The 24731-nt window shown below is 48.9% G+C and overlaps 1 protein-coding gene across 4 annotated transcripts in view; it reads right to left on the bottom strand.

Moving 5' to 3' along the window:
• LOC139241448 (histone H3-like centromeric protein A) overlaps positions 1-23794 on the bottom strand; it is a 35080-nt gene extending 11286 nt beyond the window's left edge. Inside the window, exons 1-5 of one of the 4 annotated variants that reach the window (XM_070870008.1) lie at positions 23685-23794; positions 16608-16630; positions 16218-16527; positions 9725-9843; positions 3940-4017 (exon numbers count right to left, since the gene is read on the bottom strand). In XM_070870008.1, coding sequence (XP_070726109.1) covers positions 3940-4017; positions 9725-9843; positions 16218-16515 — 495 coding nt within the window. In that variant the 5' untranslated portion in view covers positions 16516-16527; positions 16608-16630; positions 23685-23794. Of the gene's footprint in view, positions 1-3939; positions 4018-9724; positions 9844-16217; positions 16528-16607; positions 16631-22472; positions 22522-23662 lie in introns of those variants that run through there. The other 3 variants (XM_070870006.1, XM_070870005.1, XM_070870007.1) reach the window with 3 other exon arrangements.
• Between the last annotated feature and the right edge of the window lie 937 nt (positions 23795-24731).

Below are 24731 nucleotides of genomic sequence, written 5' to 3'. Positions count from 1 at the left end.
GCACTGCACTGGGATTGTCGGCCTGGATACTGAGTTACTGAGCACATAACGAAGGGCTGTACGAGGGGTGAAGTCATGCAATGAAACCTCCAGGTTATCGGCCCAACCAGAGTTGGCAGCCCCTCCTCCCTGCCGCTGTAATCCCGAGGGACAGGATCAGCATTTTTAAGGCACTAAAAGTTGATTAATTTTATGATGAATACATGCGCATGTTGTAGGAGTGACGGCAGATTGCTGTCGAAAAGTGGAGTTAAGGTCAATGATCAGCCATTCAATGATTTCATGGTGGTGCAGGCTCAAGGGTCCGAATAGCCTACTCCTGTTCCTATGACAGAACAGGCTCGAGGGGCTCGATGGCCGACTCCTGCTCCCAATTTTTGTGCTCAGCAGAGTCCTTTACTGGGCACTCTCAGTATTGCAGTCATAACACTCCACTTTCAGGTTCAACCAGTTTAAAAGACTGCCTGCCCTCCCCCCCAATCATAATGGGACGGCAACAGATGCAGCCACTACCTACCTCACCCGTCAATCCAGTTACCATGGAGATGAGCAGAACCAACAGTGGGGGGGGCGGGGGGTGGTTTGAACTACAGCAATTTCCTTCCACAATTATCCATGAGTGTTACGTGAAGCTGCTGTCCTCAAATCCGTTGAGATCTGCCGCCACAAATGCAGGGGTGGTAGGGGGACGGGACTTCCGGCTGCCGGCGTAACCAGCCATTCACCCCTTCCGTAAAAAGGCATACGGAATGCTTGCCTTTATTAGCCAAAACATCGAATACAAGAGCAGGGTATAAACCACTAGTGAGGCTGCAGCTGGAGTGCTGCAGTACAGGAAAGAAGGAGGTGGGTGGGATGGCTTGACCCATCCACCTCCACGGAGGTGTGTGGGGGACCTGACCCATCCACCTCCATGGCACGAACCTGGTATTGCAGTACTTCCAGGAACGGTGCAGTGGCTCTAGGCCTTTTGGCTAAGAGCATTGGCGCAGAGTGATCCTTGAATGGGCCCAAGGTGACCTCTGGTGTTTGTGATTTGACAAAGAATTGGAACGATTGGCTACGAATTTCAAAAAAAAAAATGATGTGATTGCACCGGAGAGGGTACAGAGGAGATTTACCAGGATGTTGCCGGGACTGGAGAATTTTAGCAATGAGGACAGATTGGATAGGCTGGGGTTGTTTTCTTTGGAACAGAGGAGGCTGAGGGGAGACCTGATTGAGGTGTATAAAATTATGAGGGGCCTGGATATAGTGAATAGGAAGGGCCTATTTCCCTTAGCAGAGGGGTCAACAACAAGGGGGCACAGATTTAAAGTAATTGGGGGGAGGTTTAGAGGGGATTTGAGGGGAAATGTCTTCACCCAGAGGGTTGTGGGGGTCTGGAAATCACTGCATGAAAGGGTGGTAGAGGCAGAAAGCCTCACCACATTTAAAACGTACTTGATGTGCACCTGAAGTGCCGTAACCTGCACTGAGGACCGAGAGCTGGAAAGTGGGATTAGGCTGGATCACTCTTGTCGGCCGGCGCAGACAAGATGGGCCGGATTGGCCTCCTTCCGTGCTGTAAATTTCTGTGGTTCATCCCAAATCCTCAGGAGTCGTGGCATTTGCATAAAAGGGGCAGGCTCCCGGGTCACTTATAGGGGCATTCCTGTGGGTGGAGCTGGGAAAATCGGACTGGGATCTTTCCACGCGGTTGGGGGAGGAATAGATAGGGGGAAGGGTTGCTCCTACCAAAGAGTTGACTTTTGTTTTAATTTTTTTTTTTATAAACGGCACCAATTCCTCTACTGCCAGTTCTACATTCCTAGAGGTGCAGGGGGCCCTTCGGGCCTGTGCTGGCTCTTTGAAAGAGCTGTCCAATCAGCTCTCCATCAGCATCGATCCCAGATGGGTCGCTGTCGGAAACCGAGCATTAGGCCGCCCCTCTTACTGTTGCCTACGAGAAAGGCAGAACTGGCAGGCCCTCTGGTGTGGGATCTGCCTGTCTGGGCGATGTCACGACAGAAAGGAGCGGGCACACGGTTTTACGTTCTCTCTCTCTCTCTCGCCCCACCGCCCTTTCTATACGGTCCTCTCATTCTCATAGTTGCAGCCCGGAGATGAGGGAGTTGACTTATGAGGAAAGGTTGAGTAGGTTGGGCCAATACTCATTGGAATTCAGAAGAATGGGAGGTGATCTTATCGAAAAAGGTAATATTATGAGGGGGCTTGACAAGGTGGATGCAGAGAGGATGTTTCCATTGATGGGGGAGACTAGAACTAGGGGGCATCATCTTAGAATAAGGGGCCCCTCCCATTTAAAACTGAGATGAGGGGGAATTTCTTCTCTCAGAGGGTTGTAAATCTGTGGAATTCGCTGCCTCAGAGAGCTGTGGAGGCTGGGTCATTGAATATATTTAAGGCAGCCAAAAAACGAGAAGCAGCCCCTTTTAAATAATGGCCTGGGTGTCCGTGAATCGACTAAAAAAAACTTATTGCACGGGACTGCACCCACGAGGCCAAGTCCCTAATAAAGGGAGGACTCCTGCATGGAGAGCCCTCCATTGGGGACCCCCGCCTCCTCCGGATGCCAAGATGGTGCGCTATGGCGTGTCTGGACAGCAGATGAGGATGGTAAAATGGAAGTCAATAGTTCTACAAACTTTTGATTATCCTCACATTAAAACCCAGAATGGCCATGCCAGAACCAGAGTCCATAAGAAATAGGAGCAGGAGTAGGCCATAGGCCCCTCGAGCCTGCTACACCATTTAATACAATCATGGCTGATCTGATCATGGACTCGGGTCCACTTCCCTGCCCGCTCCCCATAAACCCTTATTCCCTTATCGTTTAAGGGATGTCGGGGCAGTATTTTGGAGACTGCAAACAGGAGGAATTATTGCCTAAGGCAATGGATGATGCAGTTGCAAAGAAATTGTGGGATGTGAGTGAGAGAATGGTGGGACTGATCTAACCACTAGCTGACTGTAAATATTCTTCTATGCTATTACCTGAAATGCAAACATGCGGTTTATGTGAATTATTACCTGCCCTTCAGTCCCACGCTCCTGATCTTTGGGCTTCGCACATGCGGAGGGCAGCGGGCAGGTCGGTAGGCCTCCTCGTAGGACTGCTCCTGGGCCTGGCCCAGGTGGCCATCAACCAGTCCAGGCACCGGGCGGTCGAGGTGGTCGTTCAGCCCGACTGCCTGCCTCTCTTCCGCGGTTACATCCGGGCCAGGCTGTCCCTGGAGATGGAGCATGCGGTGTCCACCGGTATGCTCACGGCCTTCCGCGAGAGGTGGGCGCCGGAGGGACTGGAGTGCATCATTACCCCCGGCAAACAAATTTTAATTTGACTGGTTTAAGTTTCTCTGTTAAGTTTTATTTGTTAATTTGTGTCTTCTAGCATCCCTTTAATAAGGGGGCACTCAGCTTTAAGTTCTATTTAAAATAGTTGTAGAGCTGTTGAGTTGGGAGTGGCTTAGCCAGTCATGTGATGTTCACAAGACTCAATAAAACCCCAGCCACTTGGGTTTGGGGGATCCACGATGAGGCAGGTGGTTGTGAGCCTGGTGGATGAACTGGTAATGTGCAGTATGATTGTTAAACCTTTTGCTAATAAACCAACTAATTCTTAATAGCAATGTGTCGCTATGAATTCTTAAGCAAAGAACCCATGAAGCAAATACATTACAGGCTCCCACTCTCCCGTCCCTCATGGGATTGCTCAGTCCTGCTCGTGACGTGGTGCTTCCCAACGTGATTACAACCCCTCCCGGGATATTTCAACTCGCTCATTAACTTTCCTCATTCTTTTGGTACTTTTGTGTATTTGCAAAGAAAAATGGCCTTTTCTAATGGAGTTCGACCAAAAATAAAAGATGCCATTTCTCCCGACAGTTCGGTATAGATCAGGGCAACTGTGTTTCATAAATAGAAGTCAGCCGTTACCTCCTGCAAGGCCAACAAGGCATTGGCTTGCCACCTGAATCCTTCGCCGCCGGTGAACCGATTAGCCACTTCACGAACCTGGATAGAACGAGTTCAAAAAGACCATTAGCTCGGAGTGTCCCCAGTATCGCGTCTCAGCCCGTTCCCCTGTTGATGTCAGCAGTGGGGGCGGGAGGGGGGGAAATCTGTGCTTATATAAAATACTTGAAGCGGGAGCAAAGAATACTTGCAGGGAAAAAATTTCCAGGGCCATTGGGAAAGTGCGAAGGGACTGGGATTAATGAGATAGCTCTACCAAACAGTCAACACAGGTACGATGGACCGAGTGGCCTCCTTCTGCGCTGTATCGTTTTAAGATTCTGTGATACAATACTGCGACGGTAACGAAAGTGAAAGTGAGCAGTCATCACTTCCAAACACCCAAGAGATGTCGCTGGCAAGTCCCTACACTCGGTCCTCAGTTACTCGACTGTGGGAGAGCGGACAAGGACCTTACTGGCGGTATTCTGATTACTGGCTTTGTAGAATTGTCAGACTTTGCAGTACAACGGGAGGCCGTTCGTCCCATCGCACCTGTGCCAGCTCTCCGCCTAGACAAAATACCCTTTGAAGGTTTTTCATCTTTCAAACTACTTATCCATTTCCCTCGCTGCTTCTGTTGGCCATTCCACGTCCCAAGAACCCTCAGCATATTAAACAAAAACACACGCCCAAGCGCTCCCTTTGTTCTTTTGGCATTGGTTTTGGTTTCCGCGTGCTGGCTACTGACTCCCGGAGCATTGGAAGTAGTTTCTCCCCAGGTCATCAGCATCATCATCGCCTTATCAAAAGCTCGTGTCATTTTCGACACCTCTATCCCATCACTTTCTGTGATGGTGAAGAACCGCAGTTTCTCCTTGTGCCCAGAAGCTCTTCATCCCCGGCAGCATCATCTCATTAACCCTCAATGTGTCAGCCCGTGACTCAGTGGGCAGCACTCTCGCCTCCGAGTCAGGAGGCCGAGGGTTCAAAGCCCCACTCCAGGGACTCGAGCACAAAAGTCGAGACGGGCCTTCCAGTGCAGTGCTGAGGGAGCGATGCACTGTCAGAGGTGCTGTCTTTCGGACGAGATATTAAACCGAGGCCCCGCCTGCTCTCTCAGGTGGACGTAACAGATCCCATGGCACTATTTCGAAGAAGAGCAGGGGAGTTATCCCCGGTGTCCTGAACAATATTTATCCCTCAATCAACATCACCAAAACAGATTATCTGGTCATTATCACATTGCTGTTTGTGGGAGCTTGTTGTGCACAAATCAGCTCCTGCGTTTTCCACATTACAGCAGTGACGACACTCCAAAAGTACTTCATTGGCTGTAAAGCGCTTTGGGACATCCTGAGGCTGTGAAAGGCTAGAAATTGCTCTCCACCCCAAACGGGATTCACCCTCCATTTTTTTAAGTTTGGGTTGCAGCGGACTTTGAAGTTTTTTATGGCTCGGGCTAGAAGTACCCTTACAGTGGGTGTGCCACCCCGACCAATCATCAGCTCCGCACTGGTGATGTCATCTCGCTGACGAGTCACAACGTCTCTCCCCTTCCGTTAAAGGGGAGGGAAGCCACGAGCTCTGCATACTTTTAAGTTAGGTCCACTGGGCCACCAGGGAGGGTTTTGACCGGGCCCCAAGAGGAGGTGCCAGGCCGACAGAAAAAAATAACATGGCGGCCGCGGCAGTGCGCCCTCCCCTTTAAGGGCGGTCGCGCCGTCATTTCACACAGAGTGCACCGACACAAAAAGCTGTCGGAGGCACCGAGCGGCGGCAGGGCCGCTCCTGCGGGGCAATACCGGAAAAGGTGCCATTTCCCGAGGGGCAATTTGGCGAGGGGGACCCCCGCCAGTCGGTAAGGGGTCAGCTCCAAAACTCAGCAAGGGCAATTTACAAAATGGCGGCCCCTCCATGGAGAGCCGGCGGCCATTTTGTGCCGCCCCGTGGCCTTATTGGGAGGGGCAATTTCGGTCGCTTTCATTTTTATAGATCGCCTCTGTACCCTCTCCATGGTCTGGACATCCTTCTTAAAGTACTTCAAATAGGGCACCCAAACCGGACACAGTATTCTTCCTGCTTTCTACACAGTTAGCATTGCGTCTTTGCTTTTGTTTTCTGTCCCCATTTATAAAACATAGGATCGCGTAGCACTTGTGCTTGATCAGCTAGTCCTGACACTTTTAAAGACTTGCGCATCTGAAACATAGAAACATAGAAAATAGGTGCAGGAGTAGGCCATTTGGCCCTTCGAGCCTGCACCGCCATTCAATAAGATCATGGCTAATCATTCCCTCAGTACCCCTTTTCTGCTTTCTCTCCATACCCCTTGATCACTTTGGCCGTAAGGGCCATATCTAACTCCCTCTTGAATATATCTAATGAACTGGCATCAACAACTCTCTGCGGTAGGGAATTCCACAGGTTAATAACTCTGAGTGAAGAAATTCCTCCTCATCTCAATCCTAAATGGCCTGCCTCTTATCCTTAGACTGTGTCCCCTGGTTCTGGACTTCCCCAACATCAGGAACATTCTAAGAACATAAGAATTAGGAACAGGAGTAGGCCATCGAGCCCCTCGAGCCTGCTCCGCCATTCAATAAGATCATGGCTGATCTGGCCGTAGACTCAGCTCCACTTCCCTGCCCTCTCCCCGTAACCCTTAATTCCCTTATTGCTTAAAAATCTATCTATCTTTGACTTGAAAACATTCAATGAGCCAGCCTCAACTGCTTCCTTGGGCAGAGAATTCCACAGATTCACAACCCTCTGGGAGAAGAAATTCTTTCTCAACTCGGTTTTAAATTGGCTCCTCCGTATTTTGAGGCTGTGCCCCCTAGTTCTAGTCTCCCCCACCAATGGAAACAACCTCTCTGCCTCTATCTTGTCTATCCCTTTCATGATTTTAAATGTTTCTATAAGATCACCCCTCATCCTTCTGAACTCCAAGGAGTAAAGACCCAGTCTACTCAATCTATCATCATAAGGTAACCCCCTCATTTCTCGAATCAGCCTCATGAATCGTCTCTGTACCCCTTCCAAAGCTGGTATATCCTTCCTTAAGTAAGGTGACCAAAACTGCAAGCAGTACTCCAGGTGCGGCCTTACCAATACCTTATACAGTTGCAGCAACACCTCCCTGCTTTTGTACTCCATCCCTCTCGCAATGAAGGCCAACATTCCATTTGCCTTCCTGATTACCTGCTGCACCTGAAAACTAACCTTTTGGGAAAAGAGTTTCATGCACAAGGAGGGGGCACGGTTTAATGTTTTTTGTTTGCTCCAAAAAGAGTTCATGCACAAGGACCCCCAGGTCCCTCTGCACCGCAGCATGTTGTAATTTCTCCCCATTCAAATAATATTCCCTTTTACTGTTTTTTTTCCCAAGGTGGATGACCTCACACTTTCCGACATTGTATTCCATCTGCCAAACCTTAGCCCATTCGCTTAACCTATCCAAATCTCCTTGCAGCCTCTCTGAGTCCTCTACACAACCCGCTTTCCCACTAATCTTAGTGTCATCTGCAAATTTTGTTGCACTACACTCTGTCCCCTCTTCTAGGTCATCTTTGTATATTGTAAACAGTTGTGGTCCCAGTACTGATCCCTGTGGCACACCACTAACCACTGATTTCCAACCGGAAAAGGACCCATTTATCCCGACTCTCTGCTTTCTGTTCGCCAGCCAATTCTCTATCCATGCCAATACATTTCCGCTGACTCCGCGTACCTTTATCTTCTGCAGTAACCTTTTGTGTGGCACCTTATCGAATGCCTTTTGGAAATCTAAATACACCACATCCATCGGTACCACCTCTATCCACCATGCTCGTTATATCCTCAAAGAATTCCAGTAAGATTCTTCCCGCATCTAACCTGTCCAGTCCCATCAGAATTTTATATATGTTTCTATGAGATCCCCTCTCATCCTTCTAAACTGCAGTGAATACAGTCCCAGTCGATCCAGTCTCTCCTCATAAGTCAGTCCTGCCATCGCAGGAATCAGTCTGGTGAACCTTCTCTGCACTCCCTCAATAGCAAGAACGTCCTTCCTCAGATTAGATAACCAAAACTGAACACAATATTCCAGGTGAGGCCTCACCAAGGCCCTGTACAACTGCAGTAAGACCTCCCTGCTCCTATACCCAAATCCCCTTGCTATGAAGGCCAACATACCATTTGCCTTCTTCACCGCCTGCTGTACCTGCATGCCAACTTTCAATGAATGATGAACCATGACACCCAGGTCTCGCTGCACCTCCCCTTTTCCTAATCTGCCGCCATTTAGATAATATTCTGCCTTCGCGTTTTTTCCCCCAAAATGGATAACCTCACATGTATCCATATTATACTGCAGCTGCCATGCATTTGCCCACTCGCCTAACCTGTCCAAATCACCCTGCAGCCTCTTAGCATCCCCCTCACAGCTCACACCGCCACCCAGATTAGTGTCATCTGCAAACTTGGAGATATTACACTCAATTCCTTCATCTAAATCATTGATGTATATTGTAAATCCCCAAGTCTCCATGCTCCTCAACCCCTTATAAAGTTTTACCATTTAGTGTTGACTCAAATTTCTCCGTGTACAATGTAATCTAACATCCACCTGCCCAATCTACCAACCCGTCGTGCTCACCTTAAAATCGCTCACAATCTTCTTCACAGTTGGGCAAGCTTGAAATTTTAATATCGTGTCCCCTTACCCAAATTTGGATCGTATGTACTTTGACAGGAGCACAATCAATTCAGTCAATTAAAATAAATCTGGAACAAAAAGCTAGTGTGGGTAATGGTGACCATAAATCTACCGGATTGTGGTAAAACCCATCTGGTTCACTAATGTCCTTTAGTGAAGGAAATCTGCCGCCCTTACCCGTCTGGCCTATATGTGACTCCAGACTCACAGTACTGTGGTTGACTCTTAACTGCCCTCAGAAATAGGCCGAAAGCCTCTCGGGTGTAACAAAACCAGTACAACAAAGTCAGCACTGTGGGAGCACCTTCACCACACGGACTGCAGCGGTTCAAGGCGGCGGCTCACCACCACTTTCTCCAGGGGCAGTTAGGGATGGGCAATAAATGCCGGCCTTGCCAGCGACACCCACATCCCGTGAACGAAGAAATGAAAAAAAACGAGTGATTTGTGGCCTTTGGAAAGAAAGAACTTGCATCGACAATCAAGCGCCTCTTTGAAGCGTAGTCACTCTTTTCATGCAGGAACTGCGGCAGCCAATTTGCGCACAGCAAGCTCCCACAAACAGCAATGAGATCAATGACCAGATCGTGTATTTTTGTTGTTTTAGCGATGTTAGTTGGGGGATAAATATTGGCCCCAGGACACCGGGATGAACTTCCCCCTGCTCTTCTTCCATATAGCAGGTCGTGGTTTAACGTCTCGCCCGAGAGACGCACCTCCGACAGTGCCACACGCCCCCACGACTGGCACTGGGAGCAGCAGCCTGGATTTTGCACTCAAGTCACTGGAGCAGGGACTTAAAACCACGATCTACAGACTCAGAGGGGAGGGAGTGCCGCTCACTGAGGCAAGGCTGACATGTCACAGCGGAATGATGGGGATGGTGGGAGGGAGGAAGTGAGGGCGACAGAGCGAGGGCAGTGTAGGGAGGTTCATCACCACCTTCTCGAGAGCAAGTAGGGATGGGCAATAAGTGCTGGCCTTGCCAGCGACACCCACAGGAACGAATAATAAAAGTGCTAGAACACTTGCCATTGTTGTTAAAGGTTTGTCAATGGGACTCACCAATCTGCTGAATGGCAGTTTGCGCAGTAGCAGGTCTGTCGATTTCTGGTATTTGCGGATCTCCATCAAGGCCCTGGTGCCAGGCCGGAACCTTCGCTGACGCTGAGGTGGCTCAACCCCTGCAGACACACGCATTCTTAACTCTAAAGATACTAAGCAGCAAGACAAGGTTTGGATCACCCAGCAGAGCAATCCATTAACCTCCATGCAACACATTTCCAAGTAACAGTTGTTCAAGTGTACTAGAGTACTGCGTACAGTTTTGGTCTCCGTATTTCAGGAAGGGTATATACCTGCATTGGAGGCTGTGCGAAGAAGGTTCACGAGGTTGATTCCTGACATGAAGGGGTTAACTTATGAAGACAGGTTGAGCCTCCACTCATTGGAGTTTGAAAGAATGAATGCTCTTATTGAAACGTCCAAGATTCTGAGGGGGCTCGACAAGGTGGATGCCAAGAGGATGTTTCACCTCGTGGAGGAATGTAGAACTAGGGGGCATAGTCTCAGAATAAGGGGCCGCCCATTTAAGACGGAGATGAGGAGGAATTTCTTCTCTCAGAGGGTTGTAAATCTATGGAATTCCCTGCCCCAGAGAGCTGTGGAGGCTGGGTCATTGAATATATTTACGGTGGAGATGGACAGATTTTTGAGCGATAAGGGAATAAAGGGTTATGGGGAGCGGGCAGGGAAGTGGAGCTGAGTCCATGATCAGATCAGCCAGGATCTTATTCAATGGTGGAGCAGGCTCGAGGGGCAAATGGCCTACTCCTGCTCCTATTACTTATGTTCTTATTTAACATCCCTGTCTGGCGTAAAATTAAAACGGGGAAGGTGGCTCAACCGTGGCTAACAAGGGAAATTAGGGATAGTGTTAAATCCAAGGACGAGGCATATAAATTGGCCAGAAAAAGCAACAAACCTGAGGACTGGGAGAAATTTAGAATTCAGCAGAGGACTAAGGGTTTAATTAGGAGGGAGAAAATAGAATATGAGAGTAATCTTGCTGGGAACATAAAAACTGACTGCAAAAGCTTCTATAGATATGTGAAGAGAAAAAGATTAGTGAAGACAAACGTAGGTCCCCTGCAGTCAGAATCAGGTGAATTTATAATGGGGAACAAAGAAACGGCAGACCAATTGAACAAATACTTTGGTTCAGTCTTCACGAAGGAAGACACAAATAAGGTTCCGGAAATACTAGGAGAATCCTTATTAGTCAGGAAATTGTGTTCGGTAAATTGATGGGACTGAAGGCCGATAAATCCCCAGGGCCTGGTAATCTGCATCCCAGAGTACTTAACGAAGTGGCCCTAGAAATAGTGGATGCATTGGTGGTCATTTTCCAACACTCTGGATCAGTTCCTATGGATTGGAGGGTAGCTAATGTAACCCCACTTTTTAAAAAAGGAGGGAGAGAGAAAACAGGTAATTATAGACCAGTTGGCCTGACATCAGTAGTGGGGAAAATGTTGGAATCAATTATTAAAGATGAAATAGCAGCGCATTTGGAACGCAGCGACAGGATTGGTCCAAGTCAGCATGGATTTATGAAAGGGAAATCTTCTAGAATTTTTTGAGGATGTAACTAGTAGAGTGGACAAGAGAGAACCAATGGGTGTGATGTATTTAGACTTTCAAAAGGCTTTTGACAAGGTCCCACACAAGAGATTAGTGTGCAGAATCAAAGCGCATGGTATTGGGGGTAATGTATTGACGTGGATAGAGATCTGTTGGCAGACAGGAAGAAAAGAATAGGAATTAACGGGTCCTTTTCAGAATGGCAGGCAGTGATAGTGGGGTTCCGCAAGGTTCAGTGCTGGGACCCCAGCTATTTACAATATACATTAATGATTTGGACGAAAGAACTGAATGTAATATCACAAAGTTTGCAGATGACAATAAGCTGGGTGGCAGTGTGAGCTGTGAGGAGGATGCCAAGAGGCTGCAGGGTGACTTGGACAGGTGAGTGGGCAAATGCATGGTAGATGCAGTATAATGAGGTTATCCACTTTGGTGGCAAATCAGGGAGGTAGAATATTATCTGAATGGTGACAGATTAGGAAAAGGGGAGGTGCAACGAGACCTGGGTGTCATAGTACATCAGTCATTGAAAGTTGGCATACAGATACAGCAGGCGGTGAAGGCGGCAAATGGCATGTTGACCTTCATAGTGAGAGGATTTGAGTATAGGAGCAGGGAGGTCTTACTGCAGTTGTACAGGGCCTTTGTGAGGCCACACCTTGAATATTGTGTTCAGTTTTGGTCTCCTAACCTGAGGAAGGATATTCTTGCTATTGAGGGAGTGCAGCAAAGGTTCACCAGACTGATTCCTGGGATGGCAGGACTGACATATGAAGAAAGACTGGATTGAATAGGCTTATATTCAGTGGAATTTAGAAGAATGAGAGGGGATCCCATGGAAACATATAAAATTCTGATGGAATTGTGGACAGGTTAGATGCAGGAAGAATGTTCCCGATGTTGGGGAAGTCCAGAACCAGGGATCACAGTCTAAGGATAAGGGGTAAGCCATTTGGGACCGAGATGAGGAGAAACTTCTTCACTCAGAGAATTGTGAACCTGTGGAATTCTCTACCACAGAAAGTTGTTGAGGCCAGTTCGTTAGATATATTCAAAAGGGAGTTAGATGTGGCCCTTACGGCTAAAGGGATCAAGGGGTATGGAGAGAAAGCAGGAATGGGGTACTAAAGTTGCAAAAATGATTAGCCATGATCATATTGAATGGCGGTGCAGGCTCGAAGGGCTGAATGGCCTACTCCTGCATCTATTTTCTATGTTTCTATGTTAAGTGCACACAATAGTCCAGTCTTGCTCTTTGAGATGCCCACAACCATCAAGTGGGCTTGAAATATTGCTTATTCAAAGATGTGCTTAGACTTTTGCCAGCGTCACACATCTCACATTTATACCCATTAAATAAAAGCATCAATCCTTTTACTGTGGACCGGATCAATATGCCAAACCTACACAGGACGGCGGGGTAGCAAAGAATGTGCTATAAGAAAGAGTGCCAGGAAAGCAGGAACTTGCATTTCTACAACAAGACCTCAGAATGTCCCAAAAGCACTTTACAGGCAGTGAAGCACTTTTTGAAGTGCATTAACTGGTGTAATGTGGGAAACACGACAGCCCATTTGCACACAGCAAGCTCCCACAAACCGCAATATGATAATGACCAGATACTCTGTTTTAGTGATGTTGAATGAGGGATAAATATTGGCCCAGGACACCTGCTCTCCTTTGAAATCGTGGCAGGGAGATTTTTTTTTACGTCCAACTGAGGGAGCAGACCGGGCCTCGGTTTAACGTCTCATGCGAAAGTCGGCACGTCCGACAGTGCAATCGTGCGTGTGAAACGGGCATTCTGCCCATCCGGCACACCCCATCATTCACATCGAATTGCTTCCTCAATATTTATCCCTCAAATCAACATAACAAAAGCAGATTGTCTGCTCATTATCACAGTGCTGTTTGTGGGAGCTTGCTGTGCGCAAGTTGGCTGCCGAGTTTCCTACATTACAACAGTGACTGCACTCCAAAAGTACTTCATTGGCTGTACAGCGCTTTGAGGCGTCCAGTTGTCGTGAAAGGCGCTATATAAATGCAAGTCTTTCTTTACCTTCCCATTTACTCAATCAAAACCCCTTGTAATTTTGCACACCTCTTTCAAATCTCCCCTTGACCTGCTCTGCTCTAAGGAGAACAACCCCAGTTTCTCCAGTCTCCCCACATAACTAGTCCCATCCCAGTAAATCTCCTCTGCCCCCTCTCAGAGGCCTTGACATCCTGCCTAAAGTATGGTGCCCAGAATAGGCCACAATACTCCAGCTGAGGCCTAACCGATGATTTATTAAGATTTAGCCTAACTTCCTTGCTTTAGAATCATAGAAGTTTACAGCACGGAAGGAGGCCATTTCGGCCCATCGTGTCCGTGCCGGCCGACCAAGAGCTAATCCTAATCCCAGATTATCCCAAGACCCAGCCTAATCCCACTTTCCAGCTCTCGGTCCGTAGCCCTGTAGGTTACGGCACTTCAGGTGCACATCTAAGTACTTTTTAAATGTGGTGAGGGTTTCTGCCTCTACCACCCTTTCAGGCAGTGAGTTCCAGACCCCCACCACCCTCTGGGCGATGAAATTTCCCCTCAAATCCCCTCTAAACCTTAACAATTACTTTAAATCTATGCTCCCTGGTTGTTGACCCCTCTGCCAAGGGAAATAGGCCCTGCCTATCCACTAGTACTCTATGCTTCTATTTATTAAGCCAAGGATCCCGTGTGCTTCTTTAAACAGCCTCATCAATTTGTCCTACCATCTTCAAAGATTTGCATACGTCAACCCCCAGATCTCTCTGTTCGTGCACCCTCTTTAAAATTTGTACCATTTATGTTCATACTGCCTCCCCTCAGTTTTTTTTCCAAAATGCGTCACTAATCTGCATTAAATTGTATCTGCCATGTGTCTGCCCACTTCACCAGTCTGTCCATGACCTCCTGAAGTCTGCTACTATCCTGCTCACTACTTTCTATGTTGCCAAGTTTTGCATCATCCGCAAACTTCGCAATTTTATTCCCTATACCCACGTTCAGATCATTCACATATAACAAGTAAAACAATGGCCTTAATACTGACCCCGGGGGTGAGGGTGGCTTCTAGTTGATTTCTGAAAGCTTTGACTGTGCATCTGCTGCACTTCCTGACAGTCTGTTAATGAGGCAGCCGCTAATTTAAAGTGTGAAGTTATTCCTCAAGGTTATCCCGATTTTTGGCCTTTATTTCAAAGGGGATGGAGTATAAAAGCAGGGAAGTCTTGCTACAGTTATACAGGGTATTGGTGAGGCCACACCTGGAATACTGCGGTGCAGTTTTGGTCTCCGTATTTACGAAAGGATGTAGTTGCTTTGGAGGCAGTTCAGAGGAGGTTCACTCGGTTGATTCCAGGGGCGAGGGGGTTGACTTATGAGGAAAGGTTGAGTAGGTTGCGCCTCTACTCATTGGAGTTTAGAAGGATGAGAGGTGATCTTATCGAAACGTATAAAATTATGAGGGGTTTGACAAGGTGGATGCAAAGAGGATGTTTCCACTGATAGGGGAGACTAGAACTAGAGGGCATAATCTTAGAATAAGGGGCCGCCCATTTAAAACTGAAATGAGAAATTTCTTCTCTCAGAGGGTTGTAAATCTGTGGAATTCCCTGCCTCAGAGAGCTGTGGAAGCTGAGTCATTGAATATATTTAAGACAGAAATAAACAGTTTCTCAACCGATAAGGGAACAAGGGGTTATGGGGAGCAGGCAGGGAAGTGGAGCTGAGTCCATGATCGGATCAGCCATGATCTTATTAAATGACGGAGCAGGCTCGAGGGGCCATATGGCCTACTCCTGCTCCTATTTCTTATGTTCTCATTGTGCATGATATCACAGCATGTGCATATCATAGCTTGCTCCGTGATATTGCTCCCGTGAAATTGTCGTGTTTGACTGTGGCGATGGAGCGGTGTTTAACCTGGTCACTGTTCAGACCCCGAGCCCCCGAGCCCCCGAGGTCAATTCGAGATTGTTAAGGAAAGTGTCTGCAGATTGGTGGATGCTTGTAAATCCCGGCCTGCTACGCCGCTGCCAGTTTACCAAGGTTAAGAAAAACCTGCAGGATGGGATGGCTGACTTTTTTTTTTCCCTGGGGGGGTGGGGAATATTGTCAAATATTTTTAACTCTCCAAACCAACAACAACTTGTATTTATATAGCGCCTTTAACATAATGAAAACACGCTCCACAGGAGTATTAGGCGATAAAAATTTGACACTGAGCCTCATAAGTAGAAATTACAGCAGGAGACCAAAAGCTCGGTCACAGAGGGAGGTTTTAAGGAGCGTCTTGAAGGAGGAAAGTGAGGTGGAGAGGCGGAGAGGTTTAGGGAGGGAGTTCCAGAGCTTGGGGCCCAGGCACCTGAAGGCACGGCCACCGATGGTGGAGCGATTATAATCAGGGATGGTCAGGAGGGCAGAATTAGAGGAGTGCAGACATCTCGGGGGGGGGGGGGGGGGGGGGGGGGTTGTGGGGCTGGAGGAGATTACAGAGATAGGGAGGGGCGAGGGCCACGGAGGGATTTGTAAACAAAGGGGAGAATTTTTAAATCGATGCGTTGTTTAACCGGGAGCCAATGTAGGTCGGCGAGCACAGGGGATGATGGGTGAGCGGGACTTGGTGCGAGTTAGGGCACGTGACATCTAAAGTGCCCCGGGTGCATTCTAGATGCAAACCGTTTACGTGCACCATGTTGGCCACATCATTATCCCAAACTTTTCTTCACTACAGGCCATCCGGGAATAATCCCGCATGGGCATGTCGGATTCCGTTGCCAAATTGCATTTGGAAGTGGCATAGTTAGTCGTCTCAGTTAGTTAGGAATGGGAGGTTAAAGGAACGAGTGTGTTTGGGGTGGGGGGGACAAGAGAACTTGAAAATTGCCTTACTTTGGGGCCTACGTCTGGGACTAATCGGGGATCTCCTGTGGGGACTCGCTGCCAACCTCCTCCGGCGTGGGGACCTTACAGGCGACCTCCTGCGTTGTGGGGACCTTACAGGCGACCTCCTGCGTTGTGGGGACCTTACAGGCGACCTCCTGGCTGGTGACCTCCTGCGTTGTGGGGAGCGGACCGGTGACCTCCTGGCTGGCGATGGTGATGATGCTCTCCTCTGTGGTGACCTTGCAGGAGACACCCTCAGTGGCGATCTCCTCCTGGGTGTGGCTCCACGACGTTTCCCACTCATTATCGTCGCAGCCTGCGGTGAAACATTTAACAAACTGAGCTGACTAAGCTTGGGAAGAGGAAGTATCAAATTGCTGTTATGTAGTGCCTTACCGCCGAGGGCTTCACTTCATGACCTGCTCGGAGGAAAGGACTTAGTTAGACAAAGTCTTTCACGACCTCAGGATGCCCCAAAGCGCTTTACAACCAATCTCGCACTTTTGAAGTGTCATCACTGTTGTAATATAGGGAGCCCTACAGCCCCTCGAGCCTGCTCCGCCATTCAATAAGATCATGGCTGATCTTCGACCTCAACTCCACTTTCCCACCCAATCCCCATATCCCTCAACTCCCCCAGACTCCAAAAATCTATCGATCTCAGCCTTGAATATATTCAGACTCAGCATCCACAACCCTCTGGGGCAGAGAATTCCAAAGATTCACAACCCTCCGAGTGAAGAAATCCCTCCTCATCTCTGTCTTAACATCAGAACATAAAAATTAGGAGCAGGAGGAGGCCATTCGGCCCCACGAGCCTGCTCCATCATTCAATATCATGGCTGATCTTCTACCTCAACTCCACTTTCCTGCGCTATCCCCATATCCCTTGATTCCCTTAATATCCAAGAATCTATCGATCTCGGTCTTGAATATACTCAACGACAGAGTCTCCACAGCCCTCTGGGGCGGAGAATTCCAAAGATTCACCAAGCTCTAAGTGAACAAGTTTCTCCTCATCTCAGTCCTAATTTGTTGACCCCCTTCTCCTGAGACGGTGCCCCCTAGTTCTAGGCTCTCCAGCCAGGGGAAACAACCTCTCAGCATCTACCCTGTCAATCCCCCTCAGAAACTTGTATGTTTCAATGAGATCACCTCTCATTCTTCGAAACTCCAGAGAGTATAGGTCCATTCTACACAATCTCTCATCATAAGACAGCCCTCTCATCCCAGGAATCAATTCAGTGAACCTCTGGTACCACCTCCAAGACAAGTATATCCTTCCTTAGATAAGGAGACCAAAACTGTGCAAGTACTCCAGGTGTGGTCTCACCCACAATTGTAGCAAGGTTTCCTTACGGCGTTTTTCGGGTGAGACGTTAAACCGAGGCCCCGTCTGCTCTCAAGCGGACGTAAAAGATCCTATATCACAATTTCGAAGAGCAGGGGCATTATCCCCGGGGTCCTGGCCAATATTTATCCCTCATTCAATATAACAAAAAAAGATTATTTGGTCATTATCACATTGCTGTTTGAGGGAGCTTGCTTGTGCGCAAATTGACTGCCGCGTTTCCTACATTACAACAGTGACTACACTTCAAAAAGTACTTCATTGGCTGTAAAGTGCTTTGGGACGTCCGGTGGTCGTGAAAGGCGCTGTATAACTCTTTCATTCTTTATACTCCAACCCCCTTACAATAAAGAACAACATCCCATTTGCCTTCCTCATTGCTTGCTGTACCTGCATGCTAGCTTTGGTGATGTTGGTTGAGAGATAAATATTGACCAGGACACTGGGGAGAACCCCCCTACTCGTCTTTGAAAGAGTACCATGGGATCTTTTACACCCACCCGAGGGGGCAGACAGGGCCTCGGTTTGATGTCTCATCCGAACGACGGCACCTCAGACAGTGCAGCGCTCCCTCAGTACTGCTCTGGGAGTGTCGGCCTGGATTAGGTGATCAAGTGTCTGGAGTGAGACTTGGAACCACAGCCTTCTGGCTCAGAGCACTACCCACCGATGTAAAGCGAGGAACAGGAGGGAGTGAACAGGTTATCAACCAAAACTGCTTATTATTTTAACCTTGAACACACCTCTATTGTTTTGAAGGATTTTGAAAGGAAACACTCCAGGTTCCAATTTCAACCAACCAGACTTACTACCTCATTGAAACGTATAAAATTCTGACTGTGTTAGACAGACTGGATGCGGGGAGGATGTTTCCCCGGGGCTGGGAAGTCTAGAACAAGGGGTCACAGTCTCAGGATACGGGGTAGGAAATTTAGGACCGAGAGGAGGAGAAATGTTTTCACTCAGAGGGTGGTGAACCTGTGGAATTCTCTACCACAGAAGGCTGTGGAGGCCAAGTCACTGAATATATTTAAGAGGGAGATAAATAGATTTCGAGAAACAAAAGGCATCAAAGAGTATGGGGAGAAAGCGGGAATATGATGTTGAGATGGAGGATCAGTCATGATCGTATTGAATGGCGGTGCAGACTCGAAGGGCACCTATTTTCTATGTTTCTATCAATGCACAGAAGTTGAAACTCTCTCCTGTATGGTTGCTATCCAGCTCAATCATCGCGTTATTTCATCTGGTGCGCTATATGAAAAATACGTCCGCAATGGGCACTGGCATAAAAGCCACTCTGTTCTATCCTCCCGAGACAGAGAGAGAGAGAGAGAGCCCCTCGGACAATGGAGAGGTTACTGCACACTCCAGTCGCATCATACTTTCACTTTTCCAAACCGTAGGGCACACAGAATTCCAGATTCTGATTTCCATCCAGCCTGATCAATTTCCATGCCTCTGCTCCCTTCATTCATAGAAACATAGAAAATAGGTGCAGGAGCAGGCCATTCGAGCCTGCACCGCCATTCAATATGATCATGGCTGATCATGCAACTTCAGTACCCCATTCTTGCCTTCTCTCCATATCCCTTGATCCCTTTAACCATAAGGGCCACATCTAACTCCCTTTTGAATATATTGAACGAACTAGCCTCAACAACTTTCTGTGGTAGAGAACTCCACAGATTAACAACTCAGAGAAGAAGTTTCTCCTCATCTCGGTCCTAAATGGATTGGCTGTAAGTGGTCGCTGGATTTAGTCTCTGTATTTGTTCTCACAGTGTAAGTACTCCCAGGATTTGGTGTCTGGGTGTAAGTGGTCCCTGGATTTGATCTCACGCTGTAAGTGCTCCCTGGATTTGGTCTCCGGGTTTAAGTGGTTCCTGGATTTGATCTCAGGGTGTATGTGATCCAAGCATTTGGACGCACGGTGTAAGTGGTCCCTGGATTTGGTCACTGGGTGTAAGTGGTCCCTGGATTTGGTCTCATGCTGTAAGTGGTCCCTGGATTTGGTCACTGGGTGTAAGTGGTCTGTGGAATTAGCCTCACGCTGTAAGTGGTCCCTGGATTTGGTCTCATGCTGCAAGTGGTCCCTGGATTTGGTCTCTGGGTGTAAGTGGTCTGTGGAATTAGCCTCACGGTGTAAATGGTCACTGGATTTGGTCCCTCATTGTAAGTGGTCCCTGGATTTGGTCTCTCAGGATATGTGGTCACTGGATTAATACTGTCGGTGCAAGTGGTCTCTGAATTTGGTCTCCGGGTGTATGTGGTCCCTGGATTTGGTTCAGTTAGCTCCTGGATTTGCACTCGAAGTGCAAGTGGTCCCTGGATGTGGAGTCTCGGTGTAAGTGATCCCCAGATTTTATACCTCGGTGTAAGTAGTCTCTTGATTTGGTCTCTGGGTGTAAGTGGTCCCTGGATTTGGTTTCACGGTGTAAGTGTTCCCTGGATTTAGTCTCGGTGTATGTGGTCACTGGATTTAGTCTCTGTATCCCTCGTATCCTTAGACTGTGACCCCTGGTTCTGGACTTCCCCAATATCGGAAACATTCTTCCTGCATCTTACCTGTCCAGTCCCGTCAGAATGCCATCTCAGTTTATTCTCCTACCCCCCCACCCTTAACAATACTAGCACCCACCAGCCGCGCCCCCCCCCCCACCACTCCCTCTCCCACACCGCCCTCCATTCCTGTTGGTGTCTCGATGGAGACCTTCAACATCAAATCACCACTTTCTCAAATTTGAGCACCATTCATCATCATCATTTTCCCACATTCCAACAGTGACTACACTCCAAAAGTACTTCATTGGCTGTAAAGCGCTTTGAGACGTCCAGTGGTCGTGAAAGGCGCTATATAAATACTTTCTTTATCATCAACAGCAACTTGTATATACTGCCTTTAACGTAGGCGCTTCACAGGAGCATTACCAACCAAAATTTGGCACCAAGCCACAGAAGGAGACATTAGGACAGGTAATCAAGCGCTTGTTCAAAGAGGGAGGTTTTAAGGTGCATCTTAAAAGAGAAGAGAGGTGGAGAGGCAGAGAGATTTAGAGAGAGGGAGCTCCAGAGCTTGGGGCCCAGGCAGCTGAAGGCAAGATTGCATCATAAGAACATAAGAAATAGGAGCAGGAATCGGCCATTCGGCCCCTCGAGCCTGCTCCGCCATTCAATAATATCATGGCTGATCCGATCCTGGCCTCAGCTCCACTTCCCTGCCCGCTCCCCATAATCCTTGACTCCCTTACCCTTCAAAAATCTGTCTATCTCCACCTTAAATATATTCAATGACCCAGCCTCCACAGCTCACTGGGGCAGAGAATTCCACAGATTTACAACCCTCTGAGAGAAGAAATTCCCCCTCATCTTAGTTTTAAATGGGTGAACCCTTATTCTGAAACTATGCCCCCTAGTTCTACTTTCCCCCACGAGGGGAAACATCCTCTCTGTATCTAATCCTGTCCAGCCCCCTCAGAATCTTATACGTCGCAATAAGATCACCTCTCATTCTTCTAAACTCCAATGAGTGCAGGCCCCACCTACTCAACCTTTCCTCATAAGACAACCCCATCATCTCAGGAAGTAACCTGGTGAACCTTCTCTGAACTGCCTCCAATGCATGTCTCAGTTTATCCTCCTACCATCACCCCAGCTCACCACTCGCTCCATTCCTGTTGGTGTCTGGATAGAGACCTTCAACATCAAATCACCACTGTACCAAACTTAAGCAGCATTCATCATCCATCATCATCACCAATAGCTTATATTTATATAGCATCTTTAAAAAGGAAGAAAGACTTGCATTTATATCGCACCTTTCACGACCACTGGACATCACAACGTGTCATCCGAAAGACGGCACCTCCGATAGTGCAGCACTCGCTCAGCACTGCATTGGAGTGTCAGCCTAGATTTATGGGCTTAAGTGCCTGGAGTGAGACTTGAACCCACAACCTTCTGGCTCAGAGGCGAGAGTTCTAGTGCGAGAGTATCTTAAATTTAGTAAGTGCATTCGGGAGGGCGCTGAGCTCCTCGAGTATGGGTTCAAGTCCCACCCCAGAGACCAGAACGCAGCAATCTAGGCTAACCCTCCAGTGCAGTGCCGAGGGAGCGCTGCACTGTCAGAATTCCTTCAACTACTGTCTGTCCCACCTGTGACAGAGACGGTGGTTCTCGTATTGGACTATACAGCCACCTAAGAACTCATGCTAAGAGTGGAAGCAAGTCTTCCTCGATCCCGAGGGACTGCCTGTGATGAAAGGAGGAGAGAGAAGTAGAGAGGTGGAAAGGATTTAGGGAGGGAGTTCCAGAGCTTGGGGTCTAGTCAGCTGAAGGCAAGATTGCATCGAGACAGGCTTTGTAGAAGAATCTGAACTGCTGTTGCCTACTATTTTTAAATCTGCTTATGTACTGTGTCTGGGGTTAAAGGAACATAAACTTGACAAAAATACCTATTTTTTTTTGTTACACCAGTTAGAAATTAAACTATGATGCCTGCTGCAATGCAAACGTTTGCAATATGGACATTTTTATTTCCTTAAAGGTTCACTCTCTCCCGGGCCCCCGCTCCCCTTCAACCAGGCCCCTAAAGCCCAGCTACCCAGTTATCCCGGGCCCAGCTGCCCGTTTGACAGCTCGACACTGACAGGCCGTGTCTCAGTGGGAAGCTCCCTCGCGTCGGAGTCAGAAGGTTGTGGGTTCAAGTCCCGCCCCAGAGACCAGAACGCAGCAATCTAGGCTGACCCTCCAGTGCAGTGCCGAGGGAGCGCTGCACTGTCAGAATTGCCGACTTTCGGATGAGACGTTAAACCGAGGCCCCGTCTGCTCTCCGAGGTGTCGTAAAAGATCCCATGATCTCTATCCCGGCCAATATTTATCCCTCAATCAACATAACAAAAACAGATTACCTGGTCATTATCACATCGAGGAGGAATTTCTTCGCTCAGAAGTTGTGAATGTTTGGAATTCTCTGCCCCAGAGGGCTGTGGATACTGAGTCACTGAGTAAATTTAACAACAAGCGCCTTTAACATAGTGAACTGCTCCATAGCACAGGAGTACTATGCGATAAAGCGAGCCCCAGGTGGGCAGAGGAAACGCTTCAAGGACCCCCTCAAAGCCTCCTTGAGGAAGTGCAGCATCCCCCACCGACATCTGGTCCAAGGCCACTCAAAGCGAAGGAGAAGCATCCGGGAGGGCGCTGAGCGCCTCGTGTCTCTTCGCCGGGAGCACGCAGAAGCCAAGCGCAAACGACAAGGAGCTCACAACAACCCCGGCACCCCATCCACCCGTCCCCCTCCAACCACTGTCGCTCTCACTGGACTCATCAGTCACCTGACAACTCACTTTCCGAGTGGAAGCTCCGAGGGACTGACTCTGATGCTGAGCCCAAGATCAGACATGATCTTATTGAATGGCAGAGCAGGCTCAAGAGGCCAAATGGCCTGCTCCTGCTCTTTTGGTCTCCCTCACTTCTTCCCGTTCCCTCCATGCTGCATTCCCTCTCCATCCATCTTGCCTTGCCTTCCCTCTTTCCCTCTCCCTCCATCCTGCCTTCCCTCTCCCTCCATCCTGCATTCCCTCCTCCTCCATCCCTCTCCCTCCATCCTGCCTTCCCTCCTCCTCCCTAAGGATAAGGGGTAAGCCATTTAGGACCGAGATGAAGAGAAACTTCTTCACCCAGAGAGTGGTGAACCTGTGGAATTCTCTACCACAGAAAGTAGTTGAGGCCAATTCACTAAATATATTCAAAAAGGAGTTAGATGAAGTCCTTACTACTCGGGGGATCAAGGGGTATGGTGAGAAAGCAGGAAGGGGGTACTGAAGTTTCATGTTCAGCCATGAACTCATTGAATGGCGGTGCAGGCTCGAAGGGCTGAATGGCCTGCTCCTGCACCTATTTTCTATGTTTCCCTCTCCCTATCCCTAGATTGTTGTGCCCAAGCCCCTGGAGTGGGACTAGAACACACGTCCTCCTGACTCCCAGGCTGGAGTGCTGCCCACTGAGCCACTGTCTGACACATGCGCTGTGCCAGCTGTCGGCCGGGCCGGGCCGGGCCGCCCACCTGTGCAGCCCCTGTGCCCTGTGCCCTGCTCACCTGCCGCCGCCGCGCGCCTCACCTGCAGCCTCTCTCGCTCCCCTCGCGAGCTCCGACCGCCAGATTCAAATAATGCGGCTCGCGCGGTCGCCCGGGCAACCCAGGGGCCGACGGTTGGAAGCGCCGCGTGACGTTTCAGGAGCGGGGCGGGGGCGAAAGAGAGAGGGGCGGGGGCGAGAGAGAGAGAGGGGCGGGGCCTCCGCCGCTCCGCCAATCCCCGCCCGCGTTGCCCAGGTAACCGGAAGATTGACGTCCACGAGGGGGGCGGGAGGAGGAGGGAGCGCCTGTTCCTTCGGCGTCCGTCTGATCGACAGTGCTCGGGGGCGGAGATCTCCTGCAGAAGCCCAACCCTCCGTGCCCTTCCGATTGGTCCAGCGCCGTGCCTACGGTGAGTGACGGTCGGAATGACCAATGGAAATGCGGGAAGGGTCATTTAAATACTTATGGCTAGGGATTGACTGCAACCAGACCAGAGAGAACAATGAGGCTGGAGTGCAGAAGTGGACACAGGAAACAAAATTAGAATTTGCTAAGTTTTTAAATCCCCGTTAGTTTTATTGTAAATTGGTACTTATTGTTTATACTTATAGTTTAACCCTGTGCTCCTGTCTACATTACCCTGTGTATAACACGCACCCTGTATATAACACGCCCTTGTCACATACAACAGACATATCTGTGGACCATGTACAGCAGACATCTCCAAGCGCTGGAGAAGTACCAACGCTGCCTCCGCAAGATCCTGCAAATACCCTGGAGGACAGAAGCACCAACGTTGGCGTCCTCGACCAGGCCAACATCCCCAGCATTGAGACACTGACCGTACTCGATCAGCTCCGCTGGGCGGGCCACATTGTCCGTATGCCAGAACGCGAGACTCCCAAAGCAAATGCCCTACTCGGAACTCCGACACAGCAAGCCAGCCAAAGGTGGCCAGAGGAAATGTTACAAGGACACCCTCAAAGCCTCCTTGATAAAAATGCAACTTCCCCACCGACACCTGGGAGTCCCTGGCCATAGACCGCCCTAAGTGGAGGAAGTGCATCCGGGAGGGCGCTGAGCACCTCGA

Source organism: Pristiophorus japonicus, unplaced genomic scaffold, assembly GCF_044704955.1.
Source record: "Pristiophorus japonicus isolate sPriJap1 unplaced genomic scaffold, sPriJap1.hap1 HAP1_SCAFFOLD_1082, whole genome shotgun sequence".
Taxonomy (NCBI): Eukaryota; Metazoa; Chordata; class Chondrichthyes; family Pristiophoridae; genus Pristiophorus; species Pristiophorus japonicus.
The sequence above is the reverse complement of the archived record's forward strand: the minus strand, read 5'-3'. Positions and strand labels throughout refer to the sequence as shown.